Below are 16,162 nucleotides of genomic sequence, written 5' to 3'. Positions count from 1 at the left end.
AGTGAAATGAAGTACTAACTGTTCTTGGTGCTCTTCTCTGTCTCCACACGCCCAAATGACGAGAGCATTCCTCACATTGTAAAAGGCAAAAGAAACGCCTGGGGGTTCTTTTCTGAATATTCAGCGCCAACCACAACCAAACCAGAGGGAGTACCTTCAACCTACCCAACAGGTATTACAGGTCATAAACCGTACCTGATAACTCAAGACACATACGCGCTCTGTGCTGTGTAAGTTTATACAGAGAGAGTACATGAGCGCATTTTTAAAACCATAATCGTAAACAAGTCGCTGAACAAAATATATAAAAAAACCAAGGCAACAACTGAACAGTTGGATGGAGAGATATATACGAAATTCTTTATTCTGTTTAGACTCCCGATTACCTGTTATGGCCACACGGGGGAAGCACATACCATAATATACACATACTTCCACTGAAACACAGGAGCTGTGTTCTAAACTGTGCCCTATTCACTATATAGTGCACTATTTTGGGGTTCTGCCATTTTGTAGTAGTGTTACAGTTGATTTGTTGGTCACAAATATAGTTGACCCAATCACAGTCCTGTATTTTAAAATATGTAAATAATATGATTACAGCTATAGAACACACACACGCTCACTATTTGGATTTAGCATATAAAATAAAATATCATATAAAACCCAAATTCATTTTATTTATTTTATTTATTTGTTATGGAAAATGCTAAATTATGCACAAAAGACAGATGCTCTGTATACAATGTTTGTAGCAAAAAGCTAATTTACAGCACTTGTCCATAGAAGGCTATTTTGATTAAATTTGGCCTTATTTGTTTAAAAAGGGAGGGAAGGAGAATGAAGGGTGTGAAATGAGAAGGAATGAAGAAGAATATGAAGAAAGAAAGAGAATAAAGAAACAAGATTTATATATGAGAGTAATATTGCAGAGAATAACAGAGAATGCTGATTGTCTAAAAGAGGTTTTACATTCTACTAGTGCACTCTTGTATTATAACAAACTCATCAAGCCAAAGGGATGCGTGACCATACAAACATTTAAAAGTTAGCTTTAAATTAAGCTTTCAAAGCTCAACATGTGTTTTTCCAAGGTGTGGCAATGATGCCACCTCATTGGTTTTAGGCTGAGTTGGTTCAGAGTCATTACACAGTTCATGATTAAATTCACAGTAATGGATACAGGTAACAACAACTTCTCCAGATAAACAGGCTCCCTATGACTGCAGAGTCAGAGCAATACTTAACCATCTGCTTAGCCTTCCTCAAAACTGCTATAAGGACTCTTATCTGGGTTTTTCTATGGCAGTTACGGCGGGTGTGATGTTTCTCAGTGCAGTGTGCCAGTGATCTCTCTCACCACGACAGACAGACAGACAGACCCCCCCCCCCCTCACTGTATATAAAATATAGGTCAACCCTTGTTTTTACACTCGGTGTCCATTGTCTGAGTTCCACTGACCACACAGCAACACTTTGTAGTGTTATAATTACAGACTGTAATCCAATTGTTTCTTTGTATTCATTGTTTTTTCCCTTTAACCCCCACATGACCACCACTGAGCAGGTCCGATCTGGGTGGTGGATTATTCTCAGTGCTGCAGTGACACTGAAATGATGGTGATGTGCAAATGAATGTTGTGTTGGTATGGATGGATCAGACACAGCAGTGCTGCTGGAATTTGTAAAAATTCACTCTCCACTGTTAGACACACCTACCTCATTGATCCACCTTGTAGATGTAAAATCAAAGACAGTAGGTCATCTGTCACTCTCTCACCCTCTAGTCCTTTATCAGTGGATGCAGGATGCTGCTGGCCCAGTTTTTTTGGTTGGTGGGCTATTCTAAGTTCATCAGGGACACTGATGGTTTTAAAAACTCCAGCAACACCACCTTGTCTGATCCACTCATACCAGCACAACATACATTAACCACACACATCACATCAGTGACACTGCAGCACTGAGAATGATCCACCACCAAATCATACCTGCTCTATCGAGGTCCTCACCATTGGAGAACAGGGTGAGAGCAACAGATAGACTCCAGTCTGTAAATGCAGAGCTAAAAGTGCATATATATATGTGAGACAAGGTATGACTTTTGACTCTCCCAGCACCAAGTGCTATATGTTGCACATGTGGCTGGCATGTTGCATGCCACACAGCCTACATTTTTAAGTGTCACTGGTCCTGATGGACACCAGTGCAGTTGGGGAATCATTACATATATTCAATACACACAGGTACACAAGTCCTTCCTTACATATCGCTGCCCCCACTCACAACCTCTCTACAGCTGGAGCCTAAAACAAAGTGTATAGGGCTTCCTCTTTATTTTCAGTTGCTGTCATCACAATCAAGCCTAAAAAATGTGGCAATATCCTCTTTTTTTGATGGTCTGTCATTCACAGAGCCCTGGACTGCTGACATCCTGTGCTATGCATGATCCACTGCTGAGCATTGACCTTCCTTGACCAGCTTGTCTTCAACTGTGAAACCCTGAACTGGATTCACGCCTTGCACAGATCTCTGGAGAATGTAATTCCCGGGACTGCTGTCACCATCTGTTGTACTTTGCACCATCTGCCACAAGTGTAAACTGTTCGCTGGACTGCCAGTGCTATCTTCAGTGCTGTCCACCGACCTACTCAGCTGAGCATAGCTCTATCCTGCTTGGCCTGTAGATTTGTTGTCTGGTCAGTCAGAGACAAGCAATGTGCTCAGTATTCCTATTCTGAGGGCTTGTTGTTTAAAGCTCTCCACTACTGGATTCCCTGAGTAGGGAACAGAGTTGTCTCCTCTCTGTATTGACACCAATATTGCGATCTGATCATCAAAGTAAAGATTATTATTAACATTGTTACACGTAATTGCTCCTTTATTCACAGAACTATTTAGAAAGCCTATTCAGCTGCAGCACCAAGTCTGAACTAACTTCACAACACAGTGTTCAGAACACTGAATACTCACTCTGTAAGGGGAGCATACCTATTGTCTGTTCCCCATATCCGTGCCTCCCTCATTTGCTGCTGGAAGAAAATCACATGTGAAAGTGATTAAATAATATGGTCTGTAAGTTTGATATCTCATATAAAGTAGATCACGACTGGGGGTCATACATTTCAGTTTTGCTTGTATATATTTTGGTCTAACCTGAAGCTCTGTAACAGGAACCTGGAGTGAATATGGTGTGTGTGTGTGTGTGTGTGTGTGTGTGTGTGTATACCAAAATATATGTAAGCATAACTAGAATGTATAACATCTGTGATCAGATTAAACATAAATATAATATATATATATACATATATAAAACAGAACACGCAAGAACTGGGGGTCAAACATTTCAGTTATGTTTGCACATGCACACAAACACACACACCATATGCATTCCAGTGTCTGGTTACCAAAACAGCTGAGAGTGCCCTGCTAAATTTGTTGCTCGTAAAAAGTAACAGGATAGCACTAAGAACGAACACCAAGCCAGAGTGTGTGGAGCAATTAAAAACTTTATGATCCTAATGAGTTAATTAAACCATTTTTATAATAATTATTTTTATACACTGCTGTTTTATGGTTTATCATATTTGCCTCCATAAGGTCACCTTTGGTCTCTCTCGAATGCCCTCCTAGTGTCTGAAAAAAAACTAAAGATTATCCAGTTAATTAAAAAGCCTGTAGTGCCAATGGCCCTTAATTCACAAGAGCACATATGACATAGAATTACATAAGAACTATTTATCATCCAAAACTAACATACATCTTGTTAAGCAATGATTTGAACATAGTTTTCAAATAAGGGTCAGTGCCTGAAATTCAGCATCAGCCTACAAGCTGTTATTTACCTATCATCCTTTGCTTTCTTGTTGGAGGCCTGGACTAGATCACTGTAAAGCTGTTTGTGATGACATTTGTAGTAGAAAGAGCTGAATAAATGTGATTGACTGATTGATACTGATATATCATGAACAGGGAACAAGCCCAAATCCATGCAGATGTTCCAGAGAACCACTGAAAATATACAAACCTGAGGGTCATCAGCCTATAGCTGTGCTATCAGAGGTATCTGTGGTAGAGTGGTACGTGCATGGTTCCCTACTGTGAGCTGTGATTTTATTTAATCAGTGGTGGTCGTGTTGGTGGCTATTTCCAGTAACCTATCAAGCTAACATTGCAGGTTGTCAGTCAATCGCTGTCCACTATTTGAATAGAGTACTGCCAGTTATGCTGTTGATGGGTCTATGTGTGGATCTTATGGTGACGTAGGAGTAGGAGGGCCTGGAGAGCTCACAGGGAGCTGCCAGCGTGCTTAGCCGCTGCCCTTTTCCTAGTTAAAGGGGTTATTTGAGGTGTTTTAAGTTGTTGTTTAATCAAGGTTACACTCTAAAAAGCTGAAAAAATTTAAGTACAGTAGTGATCAGGTAAAATGACAGTACAAATACATGCTTAATAGTAACATACATTGGATGTGTAACAGTATGGTATCTGAGCACTGTTCAGACAGCAGGAGAACAGGAGCTACCCTGTAGTAAGGAGATTCATCGTCTGATGCAGTAAGGAGACTGCCATAACCTCCAGTGTCCAGTTTGACTCCTACAACAGAGCCAGCATTCTTGATCAGTTTGTTTATTGCACTTTTATTTATGCTGTTGCCCCAGCACCAGCAACAACAAACTGGTATAATCTACAAAAGATCACAGTTTCCTAAGAAAGTACAAACAGCTCTGTCCTTTTCGTGAACACTGCACAGGTGCACAAGCCAGGAAACGTCAGAGCTGGAAGCCCAAATTGCTGCTGGTTTCATTGCTTTCTTTTTCCACTGTTGCATTTTAAAGGTTCCAAAACGTTGCTTAAAACACAGTAATGACTCTGTCTCATGTTCCTCCTCAGATGATGTCACAATATAAAATCAAGTTGCTAGTGCTCCCTGTATTTGAGTATAATTAATGTAATAGAATGATGGAATGTATGAGATGTGGTTTTAACAAGCCTGAGCTTTTTTAATGGTCATATCCTCTGAATCAGTAATGGTCTTCATAATATTGATTATTGGGAATTTTTATTAGATTGTTTATTAGAATTATCTGATTTAAATCTAAATTATTCCCAATATTGTGACATGACACAGTCACTCGAACTCTCCTGTCCGGAGTTTCCCTCATTCTCATCTCGTCATACCAGCAACTCAATATTCATAAAGAAAAAAAATGAAAATATTATGAAAAATACTCGTTGATAAAATATAAAATAAAAAATAAACAAAAGATAACAATTAACAAACCGAACTCGCAAACTGAATTACGTCTGCGGAAGATGTGTTTTTACCAAGCAGTTTCTTTTTCGTCTGGGCGTGACTGTGGCATAAGTTTTCCGATTGCTAAAGCTCTTTTCTTTTCTGCTCCTGTGCGTTTCCTCTTCGTCTAAGTAGTGCTTTTACACGATGAACCAATTTCTGTTTGCGCTTCTCTCCGCGTGTTTTATTCTCACAGGTAGGTGAGGGCTTTATTTGAATACGCTAAATGCGGATATTTGTGTAGCCTTTTAAGTTTTGAATCCCTGTACTGCGTGTACCGTTATACGCCAAGAGGAAGTAACTTGGGTATATACCAACCGTGTGCAGTTACTGTAACGTGAATCGCCGAGACCACCTGCTAGTTTAAAAATGAGTCCTGCTGCAGTTGTTTCTTTTGGTGGTGTTTTTATAAAAGAGTTTTTAAAGCAAATTACATTCAAATATTCATTTGGCACATATCGTATTTTATTTTTAACGTATATATATATATATATATATATATATATATATATATATATATATGAACCACTCACTCTCTGGTGTTACCTCTTTTCATAAATATTTAAACTTTAGGGACAATTGAACTCACTTTAAGTTCTGGAAAATATCAGAAAATGAAAACCTTGTGGGTCACAGAAATGCCTCCACAGTTTATGAAAATAATTTCAATAACTTCTGTATGAATGTCCAGTAAAACAATGTAATGCTGTGCCCTGAACACCACGGTTAATGGTGTTTAAGCCATAATCATGAGTACAGATGAAGGAGTCGAAGTATGTCACAGTTATTCAATGTTGAACTACAGAAAGACAGTAACAGTAAGATATGTCCAGTGTGTCAGCATGTGACCACAGTTCTGCTCTCAACTCTCATATCCTTTGAACGCTTGCACCCCTTTTGCTCATCCCTATACAATGTCAAAATGCACACTTCAAGGTAGGCTTTAGGGCTCGGGGGCAGGAATAGGGACAGGGACTAGACAGCTGTGTGACTGGTGGCAGTCTCTGATCCATTCATATGAGAGCACTACATATTAAAAACATAACCCCAAATGCCAGTGTCACTGTAGCGCTGAGAATGATCCACCACCAAAATCATACCTGCTCTGTGGGGGTCCTGACCATTGAAGAGCAAGGTGAAATGGAGAAAAGAATGTATTGCAGAGAAACAGATGGACTACAGTCTGTAATTGTAGAACTATATAGTGCTGCTGTATGGTCAGTGGAGCTGAGAGAATGAACAATGAGTATTGACCAAAGCATGTCATGGTTAATCAAGTCCCAGGAAAACTGTTACTTTGTGGAAAAATGTATAACATGGCCCCTTATACAGAACACTGATGCAGCCTCTAGGTTAATATAATAATGTTTTTATTTGTTGTTCCAGCTACTGAAGTGATAATCATGCTCAGTCCTCCAAAACTGGTTGTTGAATATGGAGCTTCAACCTCAGCTAACTGTTCAGCAAAAGTTTCTGCAGACGTCCATGTTGTAAACATGGCCTGGGAAGCTCCAGTGGGAAAAGTGGTCAATGAAACAGGTGCCAAAGACACCATTCTCACCTGGATAGTTCATAATCTAACAGAGTGGAATATTAAACCATTTTGCTACATCACCACAAAGCAGAATCAGATAAAATCGGTTCTCCCAGTTACAGTTTACAGTAAGTTTTTTTTTCTTTCCTATAACTGTCATTGAAAAGTAATGCTATAAAATATGCTCTCCTGACAAAAAAAAAATAAGATTTGTGCATTCCAGGGATTTTGTTGGGCCAGTCCCATTAGTATGAGTGAAGGTTCATCATACCAATCAGTCACATTTACAGCTCTGTGAATGTGAGAATATTTATCGGTATTTGTGTTCAGGGATATGAATAGTATGTTCCTCTGTAAGATGATGAGCCAGAGACCAAATCTTGTTTTCCAGTGGTTCAGTGTAGGCATTGTGGTCCAAATTTACTGTCACCTCAACCAAAGGATTTTTCTGCATTATTAAAACTGCCCTATACAATCACAGAGGCTCCTCCAAATTAAACCTTGTATGGAGTCTTCATTAAATGCTTCTTGAGGTCTATGATGAACACAGTGCCTAGCATAATTCACAAGCAGGCAGAAACAAAATAAATCTGACTTGATAACACATTTCCAGTCATAAACAATCCCATTTTTGTAACTCTGCACCCACTGTAAATCAGCATCTTTATGAGTAGAAATGAGCAAAGGCCTCTTATTTGTCACTCTGCTCCATATGTACATAGTGTACTTTTTGTCTGAGGTAGATGGCATGGTGGCGGAACATGTAGTGTTCTTAGCACACAATTCCTGTGTCCTTTGGTTATGGAGCCCCACCTCAGGTCACAGATCTGTAAAGGATTTGGTGTGTTCTCCCTGTGTCTGTATGGTTTGCTTCAGGGTTCTCCAGTTTCCTCACACAGTTCAAAAACACAGTGGTAAGTTGATTGGGCCATACCAAATTGTGCATAGCTGTGAGTGTGTTAATGTATGTGTCAGTGTGTGGTGCCCTGCCAAGGACTGGCACCCACTCTAGGGTGTGTTCTTGCCTTGTGCCCAGTGATTCTGGGTAGGCTCTGGACTCACCGCAACCCTGAACTGGATAAGCGGTAAAAGACTATGAATGAATGAATGCTTGCCTGCAGAGTGAAGGGCCTAGACAGTGGTGGCTTAAAACCTTTGCACATATGCTGCAGAATTTGTTTATGGGAAACATACTATAGCCATGACATATGAGAGACGGTACACTAATCAAATCTTTACCCCACAAATATCTTGTGACCACTGTTTAAGATGTGAAAGAAAAAGAAACTGAAAGCTGCTCACACATCATGGCACTAGTCTTCTGTGTGCTTCCCTGTATGCCAAAGCCAGGCCATATTGACCCAACTAATGCCAGCAGACATGTTCTAACTTCAGCAGTAGGTCTTTAATTTAAACATAGCACCAAATGTAAGGAAATTAGTGTTTGGTAGATTATTTCTTTGTTGTAACAAAGTTAAATCTTATACAATTGGAAAGCCTGTTAATTTTTCTTTTAAATGGTGCCACGTTTATAAGGAACATGCATTTGTGGGATAAGCAATAGAGCTGAGTATATGGGTTGCACCCATGAAAAATTAGCCAAATCCTCTCTGCCAATGCCAAAGAGCTTATTCTGCCATTGAGTCGTTTGGTGTTTGGTGACTGGATGATTGAAGTTTGAAGAAACAAGACATATTGGCAATTTAACAATTTACTAATTCAACAAACAGCAGCCTCAGTAGTGTGTGCACAGTCACAACAGCCTGGCACCTTCTCCTCATGCTGGTCACCAGCCTGGTCACACACTGCTGTGAGATGGCATCCCATTCTTCAACCAGCATTTGTCGCAAGTCAGTCAACATGGTTGTGTTGGTCATATGGCACGAACAACACGCCCAAGCTGATCCCACAAGTGTTCAATGGGGTTGAGGTCAGGACTGCTGGCAGGCCATTCCATCCTCTCCACTCCCAAATTCTGGAGGTAGTCTCTGATAAACCCCTCTCTGTGGGGGCAAGCGTTGTCTTCTTGGAGGATAGAGATCGGTCCCAGACTGTGGAGATATAGGATTGCCACTGGTTGCAGAATTTCATCTCAATATCTCTCTGCATTGAGATATTGAGATTGCCTTCAATGACGACAAGCCTCGTTTTTCCCATGAGGGAGATGTTGCCCCACACTATCACACAATATAAGCTCTTTGGCATTGGCAGAGAGAATTTGGCAAATTTGTCATGGGCGCAACCCATATACTCAGCTCTACTGTTCATCCCACAAATGCATGTTCCTTACAGTTGTGGCACCATTTAAAAGTGAAATTAACAGGCTTTCCAGTGGTGTAAGATTCATTGCTAAGAAGCATTGTTACAACAATAGCATGTAATCCAACAATTATTTTGATAGATGCTTTAATGGATCAATGAAAATATGTGACCTGAGTGTATAAAACGTCCCTTGTGAAGATTCTACAGACTGTTAAACATGGCTTCATCATGACCTGCAGATGCTGTGTTTAATATATATTGCAAACTAATCAATAATCAGATTAATCGATAACAGACATTTTAAATTATTCACATTTTTGAGTGACAGCTCTAGTTAGCTGTTATATTACAATTCTGATATATATTGATAAACCTATAAATGTGTTTGGTTTGTTGGGTCTGTTGGATCAGATATTTGGCCTTTACCATAAATCAGTGAACAAATCAAAAAAACTGTATTGTCATTATTTGATTCTTTTGTTTACTTGCATTAATGATAATTTTCATTCAACAGAGATCCCAGATAATGTGTCTCTCAGTTCTGTGAATCACAATGGACCATATGTTGAGGGGAAGGAATATCAACTTCAGTGCAACATCCAGAATGTCGCTCCAGTGCAGAATGTTGTTGTGAACTGGTATAAAGGACAAACCATAGTGGAAAAATCGAACATTACTGGAACTGGAGAATCTCCACAAAACACGTCAGCTACCTTTGTGTTCAGGCCCAGCAGAATTGATAATGGAGCTCAATACATGTGTGAGGCACAACTGGAACTGGGACCATACGGACCCAAAACTCCTCCCAGTTTGGCATCAGAACCTCTCAGTATGAATGTGCATTGTAAGTTCTTAAATATCAAATCCAAACAATTGTACTATTGGCTGATATTTTTTGCTAACGTACATGACAGTAGTGATAGTGATGGCCCATGAATTTTATCCCTAGCTAACATTTAAGTGCCAGAAGGTTACAAGTAAAACAGGAATGTTACATCCAATATAGGAACTGGGGTTTTGCCCCAAAGACGAACTTAAAATGTGTTCCAGTTTATAAGTCATACATACACAACAGCTAAACGCTCCCTGAAAAAGGAGGGACCACTGAATCTCCATCAGTTGCAACACCCTGGTAGAATATGACTAAACCTGTGCCACACTTTCCCTATCAGAAAATCTATATTCCAGGTCAAAACACAGCATATGTGGCATATCAAAGCTGAGGTATTTATTTTAAACTGAATTGATGCATATTTAAATAGGATAAACGCTAAATTTGCTCAGTTTATTATTCTTAGGCTATTTTACATTACATTATGCGGCAATGAGTGTCTTTTAGGTGATTGGCTGATTATGATTTATTGACAGTTTATTTCTTGTTGATGGGTTCGAAGGTTAAGTACCTTTTGTTTTGAACAATAATGGATATAGGGAAGGTTAAATAGATTATTTTCACGGGTGAAGGGTGACTAGGAGACAGCTAGCAGTTCAACATGAGATGTGGCCACTCTGCACAACTAATTTTGTGTCCAATTTGTACTGTGTTTCTCTGTTTACCTCAGACATGCCAGAGTTCTTCAATTCTACAGAGACCTTTGTCCAGACAGATAAAAATCTCACTTTAAACTGCACTGTAAGAGCAAACCCTCTTCCTACATATAGCTGGAGCTCACCCACTCAGAGTGAGGAGTTTAAAGGAGCCGTCTTCACAGTACCTCCCAATGGTATAGGCAGCTACAATTGCACTGCTAAAAATCAATATGGTTCAGCCGGAAAACTGTTCATCATAAAGAAAAAAGGTGAGCAGCAGAGATTTTGGCTGTTATTTATCTGCATTTAATCCACTGTATGTTCAGTGGCACCCAAAAATTATTTGGAGATACGTACCATACTTAAAAATGTATTGATTGTTAATTATATTAGGAAAAACATTCCATTTATTTTAAACGAATAATTCTACTTTTTTACAAAGTTTTGGCACATTAGTTGTGCTTAATTTTGTTTCAGGCAACACAGATTGCTGTTAACCCGTTTTATTTCTCTTTGACTGTTTAATATTATATAATATTGTAATATCAAACCATTCTTTCTTTGCAGATTCTGTCAACACAGTTTTATGGACTGTTATTGGGATATTTTTGGTCTTGGTTGTATGTATTGTGGCTTTTCTGATCATGAAGTATCTCAGGTCCAAATAAGCAATTTGAAAAATTCCTAGACACACCATACCAGGAGTGTATAAACAAGGACTTCACCATGTTTGACCTGAATTTCTGAATTTCTTTGTCTTTACTGTATCTCATTTTTTCATTTTCATTTCATTATCTGTAACCGCTTATCCAATTCATGGTCGCGGTGGGTCCAGAGCCTACCTGGAATCATTGGGCGCAAGGAATACACCCGGACACGGGGAGAACACTACAGTATCTCAATGACTGTAGATACATAGACAGCACATCATTTTTTTAGAACTCAAGTAAGCAAAGGCTATGGAGCTAAATCAATGACATAAGTATTATCTGAATTATACTTGTCGGAATATTTTATATTTTAATTATTTATGTATGACATTTGGGGCGGCACGGTGGTGCAGCAGGTAGTGTCGCAGTCACACAGCTCCAGGGACCTGGAGGTTGTGGGTTCGTTTTCCCACTCCTGGTGACTGGTGTGTTCTCCCTGTGTCCGCGTGGGTTTCCTCCGGGTGCTCCGGTTTCCTCCCACAGTCCAAAAACACACGTTGGTAGGTGGATTGACAACTCAAAAGTGTCCGTAGGTGTGAATGTGTGTGTGTGTGTGTGTCTGTGTTGCCCTGTGAAGGAATGGTGCCCCCTCCAGGGTGTATTCCCACCTTGCGCCCAATGATTCCAGGTAGGCTCTGGACCCACCGTGACCCTGAACTGGATAAGCGGTTACAGATAATGAATGAATGAATGAATGAATGTATGACATTTGATAAACTTGAAGTTTTGAGGTGCTGAAATATTTACATTATAAATATTCAGATTATAAAAATATTAGAGTTAAAAAAAAAATCAGTCATTCACAGAAATGTAAGTTTTTCTACATATATGTTGGGTTCCCTGCTATGCCCTGTACCATATTATTCTGGTTAATTAAATATATAAAAGTACTTGTGTTTAGAAACATTAAAAATATCACCGTTTAAAATAAAACGTATTCATAATCTGACCGTTTCCTCATGTACACAAGTGTCATTTCTGTAAATTTTCTTTTTTAAAAACACGCTGAAATTTGAAGAAAAGCTAGTGGGTTAGCTAGGGTTAGTGCAATAGTGATATGATATAATATAAACAGTTTGAATTGTGACATGCCATTAAATACAAACACATTTACATTTAATTAACCAGAATACATACTTGATGAAGGATTGGGCGTTTATGTAGAAATGTTTACATTTCTATAAAGGTCTGATTGATTAAACAGTGCTTTTTATAATGGTGATTCACAATCTCATCAAACTATTGATCAAACCATGGCAAGGTGGCGCAGCAGGTAGGGTTCAAGTCCTGCTCCAGTTGACTGTCTGTGTATTCTTGTCATGTCCGAACCCACCGCAAGTGGTCACAAACAATGAATGAGTGAATGATTGACACGAGCAATGAGGCTTGTCCCATTTCTACTCTCAGGCCCCTTAAACACTGGTTCCCTTTTGCACATGCTTACACTTTCATTGAAGTACTCATCTCAAGGAAGTACTTGGGGCTAGGGCAGGATTTACGATGGTGTGAGACTGCTCTGTGATTGGTGACTTTGAGAAGAGGGCACTGAGATTGTTTAGTACTGCATTCTGTATCTCTGTGTAAATAAATATACAGTGCATGTTTTTATTTCACCTTAATACAAAACCAGACAAGAAACCAATGCCTCAAAACACTGCTTACAATAGCAGTATTAAATAATTATTGGATTTAATTATTACTATAATTACAAACGTTTTATTATTAACAGTTTCTTTATTAACATTTCAGAAAGCCATGAACTTGAAGCTCTGCTAAATGAGATACTTGTTTCAAGGGTCACTATCAGAAAAACCGTCACTGTGGTGGTACGGTTTGCTGTGGTGGTAACATCAAAGGTACATATTTGTACCTATTAATTAGGGAGCATAATTGTACCTTATTCCATAATAATTTTAGATTTAAATTTGTGTTGATTTCATAGGCCAAATTTCCTCTCCAGGATTTATATGTTCACATATTTTACACAGTTCTCTAATGAAAGATTACAATTATGCACCTCTCCATCTGGAGAAAAGAATGTAATGTGCCATTAGGGAACACATCTAGACTTTAACACTTTTGTACCTTTAAAGGTATATTTACACTGTTTGTACCATAAGTGACCAATAATGTACCTCTACCGTACCATTTTTTTCTAAGAGTGTACAACAGTATTGGCTTTGAATACAGAAGTAGAGGCTGGGTAGTGTGCCTTGTTCCCCTAGACGCACAGTGCCTTTTAAGGAAAAACAAACAAACAAAAATCTTTGCACTAAATCAAGTTCCTTGTCCCTAAATTCTTAAGTTCCTTCATGTAAAGGCCAGTTTAAATCAGTGGTGTAGCCAGAAACTGACCTTTGGGTGGTTTATTCTTCCGAAAATAATTAACAAATACAAACTTTTGGGGTATGGAGGAACACTGGTTTCATGTGCTGTTGTGTCAGAATCTGTTCATATATTTTGCAAGTACTGTATTACTCTGTAACTGCTGTAGTCTTTTAAATTGTTCATTAGGCTAACAACAATGAGATCTGACTGGTCTTATTTTTATTATATTACCATATTTATTTGTATGTCCAGTAAAAATGTATTATATTTAGTCGTGCTGCAATTGTTCTAATATTATGTCTTGTGTTTAACATACAAACAATCTGCTTATTTAGGACTCCTATATTTGTCTTACACTGTTAATGTTACGGTTAATATTATATGAACTTATCTAATGTGATTAGTTTTGTATAAAGAATAACTTTGATTCAGTCTGCTTTATTGTCATCACAATTGTGTTAAAGGAGAAATTTCATGTATTTTCCCCATTAGTTTTATCTAAAATCAGCGCTGTATTTCCCAGTGTTTCAACAGTGACCTGTTTCTCTCAGCGCCACTGTAAATCCAGAGCCGTGTAGATAAAGTTGTGTTAGATCTGTAGTTACAGCAGAACAGATGCGGGTGTGGTGCGCGTTTCAAATTTAAAATGTTTAATGAACAATGTTTTGTATTATTAACAAATCTATATCCAATTAACAAGTGTGTTAAAGCATGTTAGCAGATTCCCCCACTAAACGATTAATGTTAATATGTTAACAGGACTAGGAGTAAATCAACACATTAACAATGAACAGGGAATTACCTTCTCTTAATCTCATTTTATTCCATCAGTGAATTACAGAGAAGTATTCTAGTGTGATATTTGGCTGGGGGGTATTTGTTAAATGTAACTGGGTGAGTGCTTGTAGAGAGAGTGGACACACTTCACGTATATTGTTTTTTGTTGTAATTTTTATGTAACTGCTCTTCACTGCATTAAACCAGCCATTATTTCTCTGTTACTGTTTTATTATTATTATTATTATTATTATTATTATTATTATTATTATTTATTATTAAGAGGTTTAGTAATTGTATGCATCATAAAATATGTTTATGAGTGCAAACATATGTGATTTAATATGTCCTGGCATGTGATATTTTAATATACAGTTTATAGCAGATCTACACACACAAACTAGGTTTGGCTCCTCTTTCTGTCCGATCTGATATCATAGGTTTTACATTAGTAATAAAATTAGTTCAATATAGGACTACTAAAAGCACCATGATGTTAGTGTTAGAAAACGAAACGATTTATGAACATCTCTTTACTGACTCCTAATTATTAGAAACCATAGAATATATTTGATACTATCTTACAAGTTTAAGAAGCAGTAATTATAATTTTAAATATTAAATTTCAAAGCTACATACATACCATAGTGGAGGCACGGTGGCGCAGCAGACAACGAGTCCCGCTCCAGGTGACTGTCTGTGAGGAGTTTGATGTGTCCTCCCCTTGTCCGTGTCACTCAAATGTGTGTGTGTGTGTTGCCCTGTGAAGGACTGGCGCCCCCTCCAGGTTGTTATCCCCGCTTTGCGCCCAATGATTCCAGGTAGGCTCTGGACCCTGAACTGGATAAGTAGTTACAGGCAACGTATACATACCATATATATAGTATATATATTCTAAAATGTGCCGATGAGGCAATGGCAAATTTTTTACACTAATCCTGAAATAGTGACTTTAAGATATCCACATACACTAATCAATGTGCTATAGAAATATCTATCAAATTTATTGAAGACTGATTAAAAATGCACAGTATCTCTCTCCGAAACATGCAAACTATTTCTCGTACAGAGTGCTATGCTGGTGGATGAGCAGTGGCCTACACACAGCGGAGTACCAACCTTTTTAAGCCAGTGGACCGATATATGCCTGTTGTCTAGAAAATGACCGGATATTTAAACATTTTATTAAATAATGAAATGACAAGCAAGTCTACAAGTTGTAAAGGTTTATTTATTAGTTGGACTTCTTAAGAATTGTATTTGTGATCACATCATGTATCCCTTATAAGACTCATATATTGAAAATCAATATCACAATATCATAATTAAACAATTTAAACAAACACTATGGGCACATTCAGTTACCCAATAAATACACACTCACTCCAGGAACCCACACCACAAACCATGTTCACTCCTAAATTCTCTTAAAAAGGAATCCAAGGCCCAGGAATGATGGCACACTTTCTCTCAAATTAAATTCCATAATACTTCACTAATTAAAATAACACACGTATCAACAAGAAAAGCTTAAAAGCCTGACAAAAACTTTTATTTAATACATCCATCTCCTAACTCCTAACAGGACCTAACCCTCCTGTTATATGTCAGTCTTGCTGGCAAGTTTAAGATCAGTGGACAACACCCTTTTACACCTAAAATTATTTTTGACCGTTTCAAGGCGTATTTCATAGTCACATCTATAACATTACACAACCTCTTCCCTCT

The 16,162-nt window shown here is 38.3% G+C and overlaps 1 protein-coding gene across 1 annotated transcript; it reads left to right on the top strand.

The window, feature by feature from the left end:
- The first annotated feature begins 5,365 nt into the window (after positions 1-5,365).
- LOC136699894 (intercellular adhesion molecule 4-like) lies at positions 5,366-14,647 on the top strand. Its single transcript, XM_066674949.1, has 5 exons — positions 5,366-5,489; positions 6,680-6,955; positions 9,604-9,933; positions 10,652-10,888; positions 11,187-14,647. The coding sequence occupies exons 1-5, from the start codon at positions 5,441-5,443 to the stop codon at positions 11,285-11,287; spliced, it is 993 nt and encodes a 330-aa protein (XP_066531046.1). The 5' UTR covers positions 5,366-5,440; the 3' UTR covers positions 11,288-14,647.
- The last annotated feature ends 1,515 nt before the right edge of the window (positions 14,648-16,162 follow it).

The sequence above is a fragment of the Hoplias malabaricus genome, chromosome 6 (genome assembly GCF_029633855.1).
Source record: "Hoplias malabaricus isolate fHopMal1 chromosome 6, fHopMal1.hap1, whole genome shotgun sequence".
NCBI lineage: Eukaryota > Metazoa > Chordata > Actinopteri > Characiformes > Erythrinidae > Hoplias > Hoplias malabaricus.
The sequence above is the reverse complement of the archived record's forward strand: the minus strand, read 5'-3'. Positions and strand labels throughout refer to the sequence as shown.

Bases quoted from the DNA above. Each gene is read 5' to 3' on its own strand.
- LOC136699894 (XM_066674949.1), top strand. From the start codon at position 5,441: ATGAACCAATTTCTGTTTGCGCTTCTCTCCGCGTGTTTTATTCTCACA. The intron at 5,490-6,679 runs GTAGGTGAGGGC...TTGTTGTTCCAG, and splicing joins CGCGTGTTTTATTCTCACAG to CTACTGAAGTGATAATCATG. The intron at 6,956-9,603 runs GTAAGTTTTTTT...TTCATTCAACAG, and splicing joins TCTCCCAGTTACAGTTTACA to AGATCCCAGATAATGTGTCT.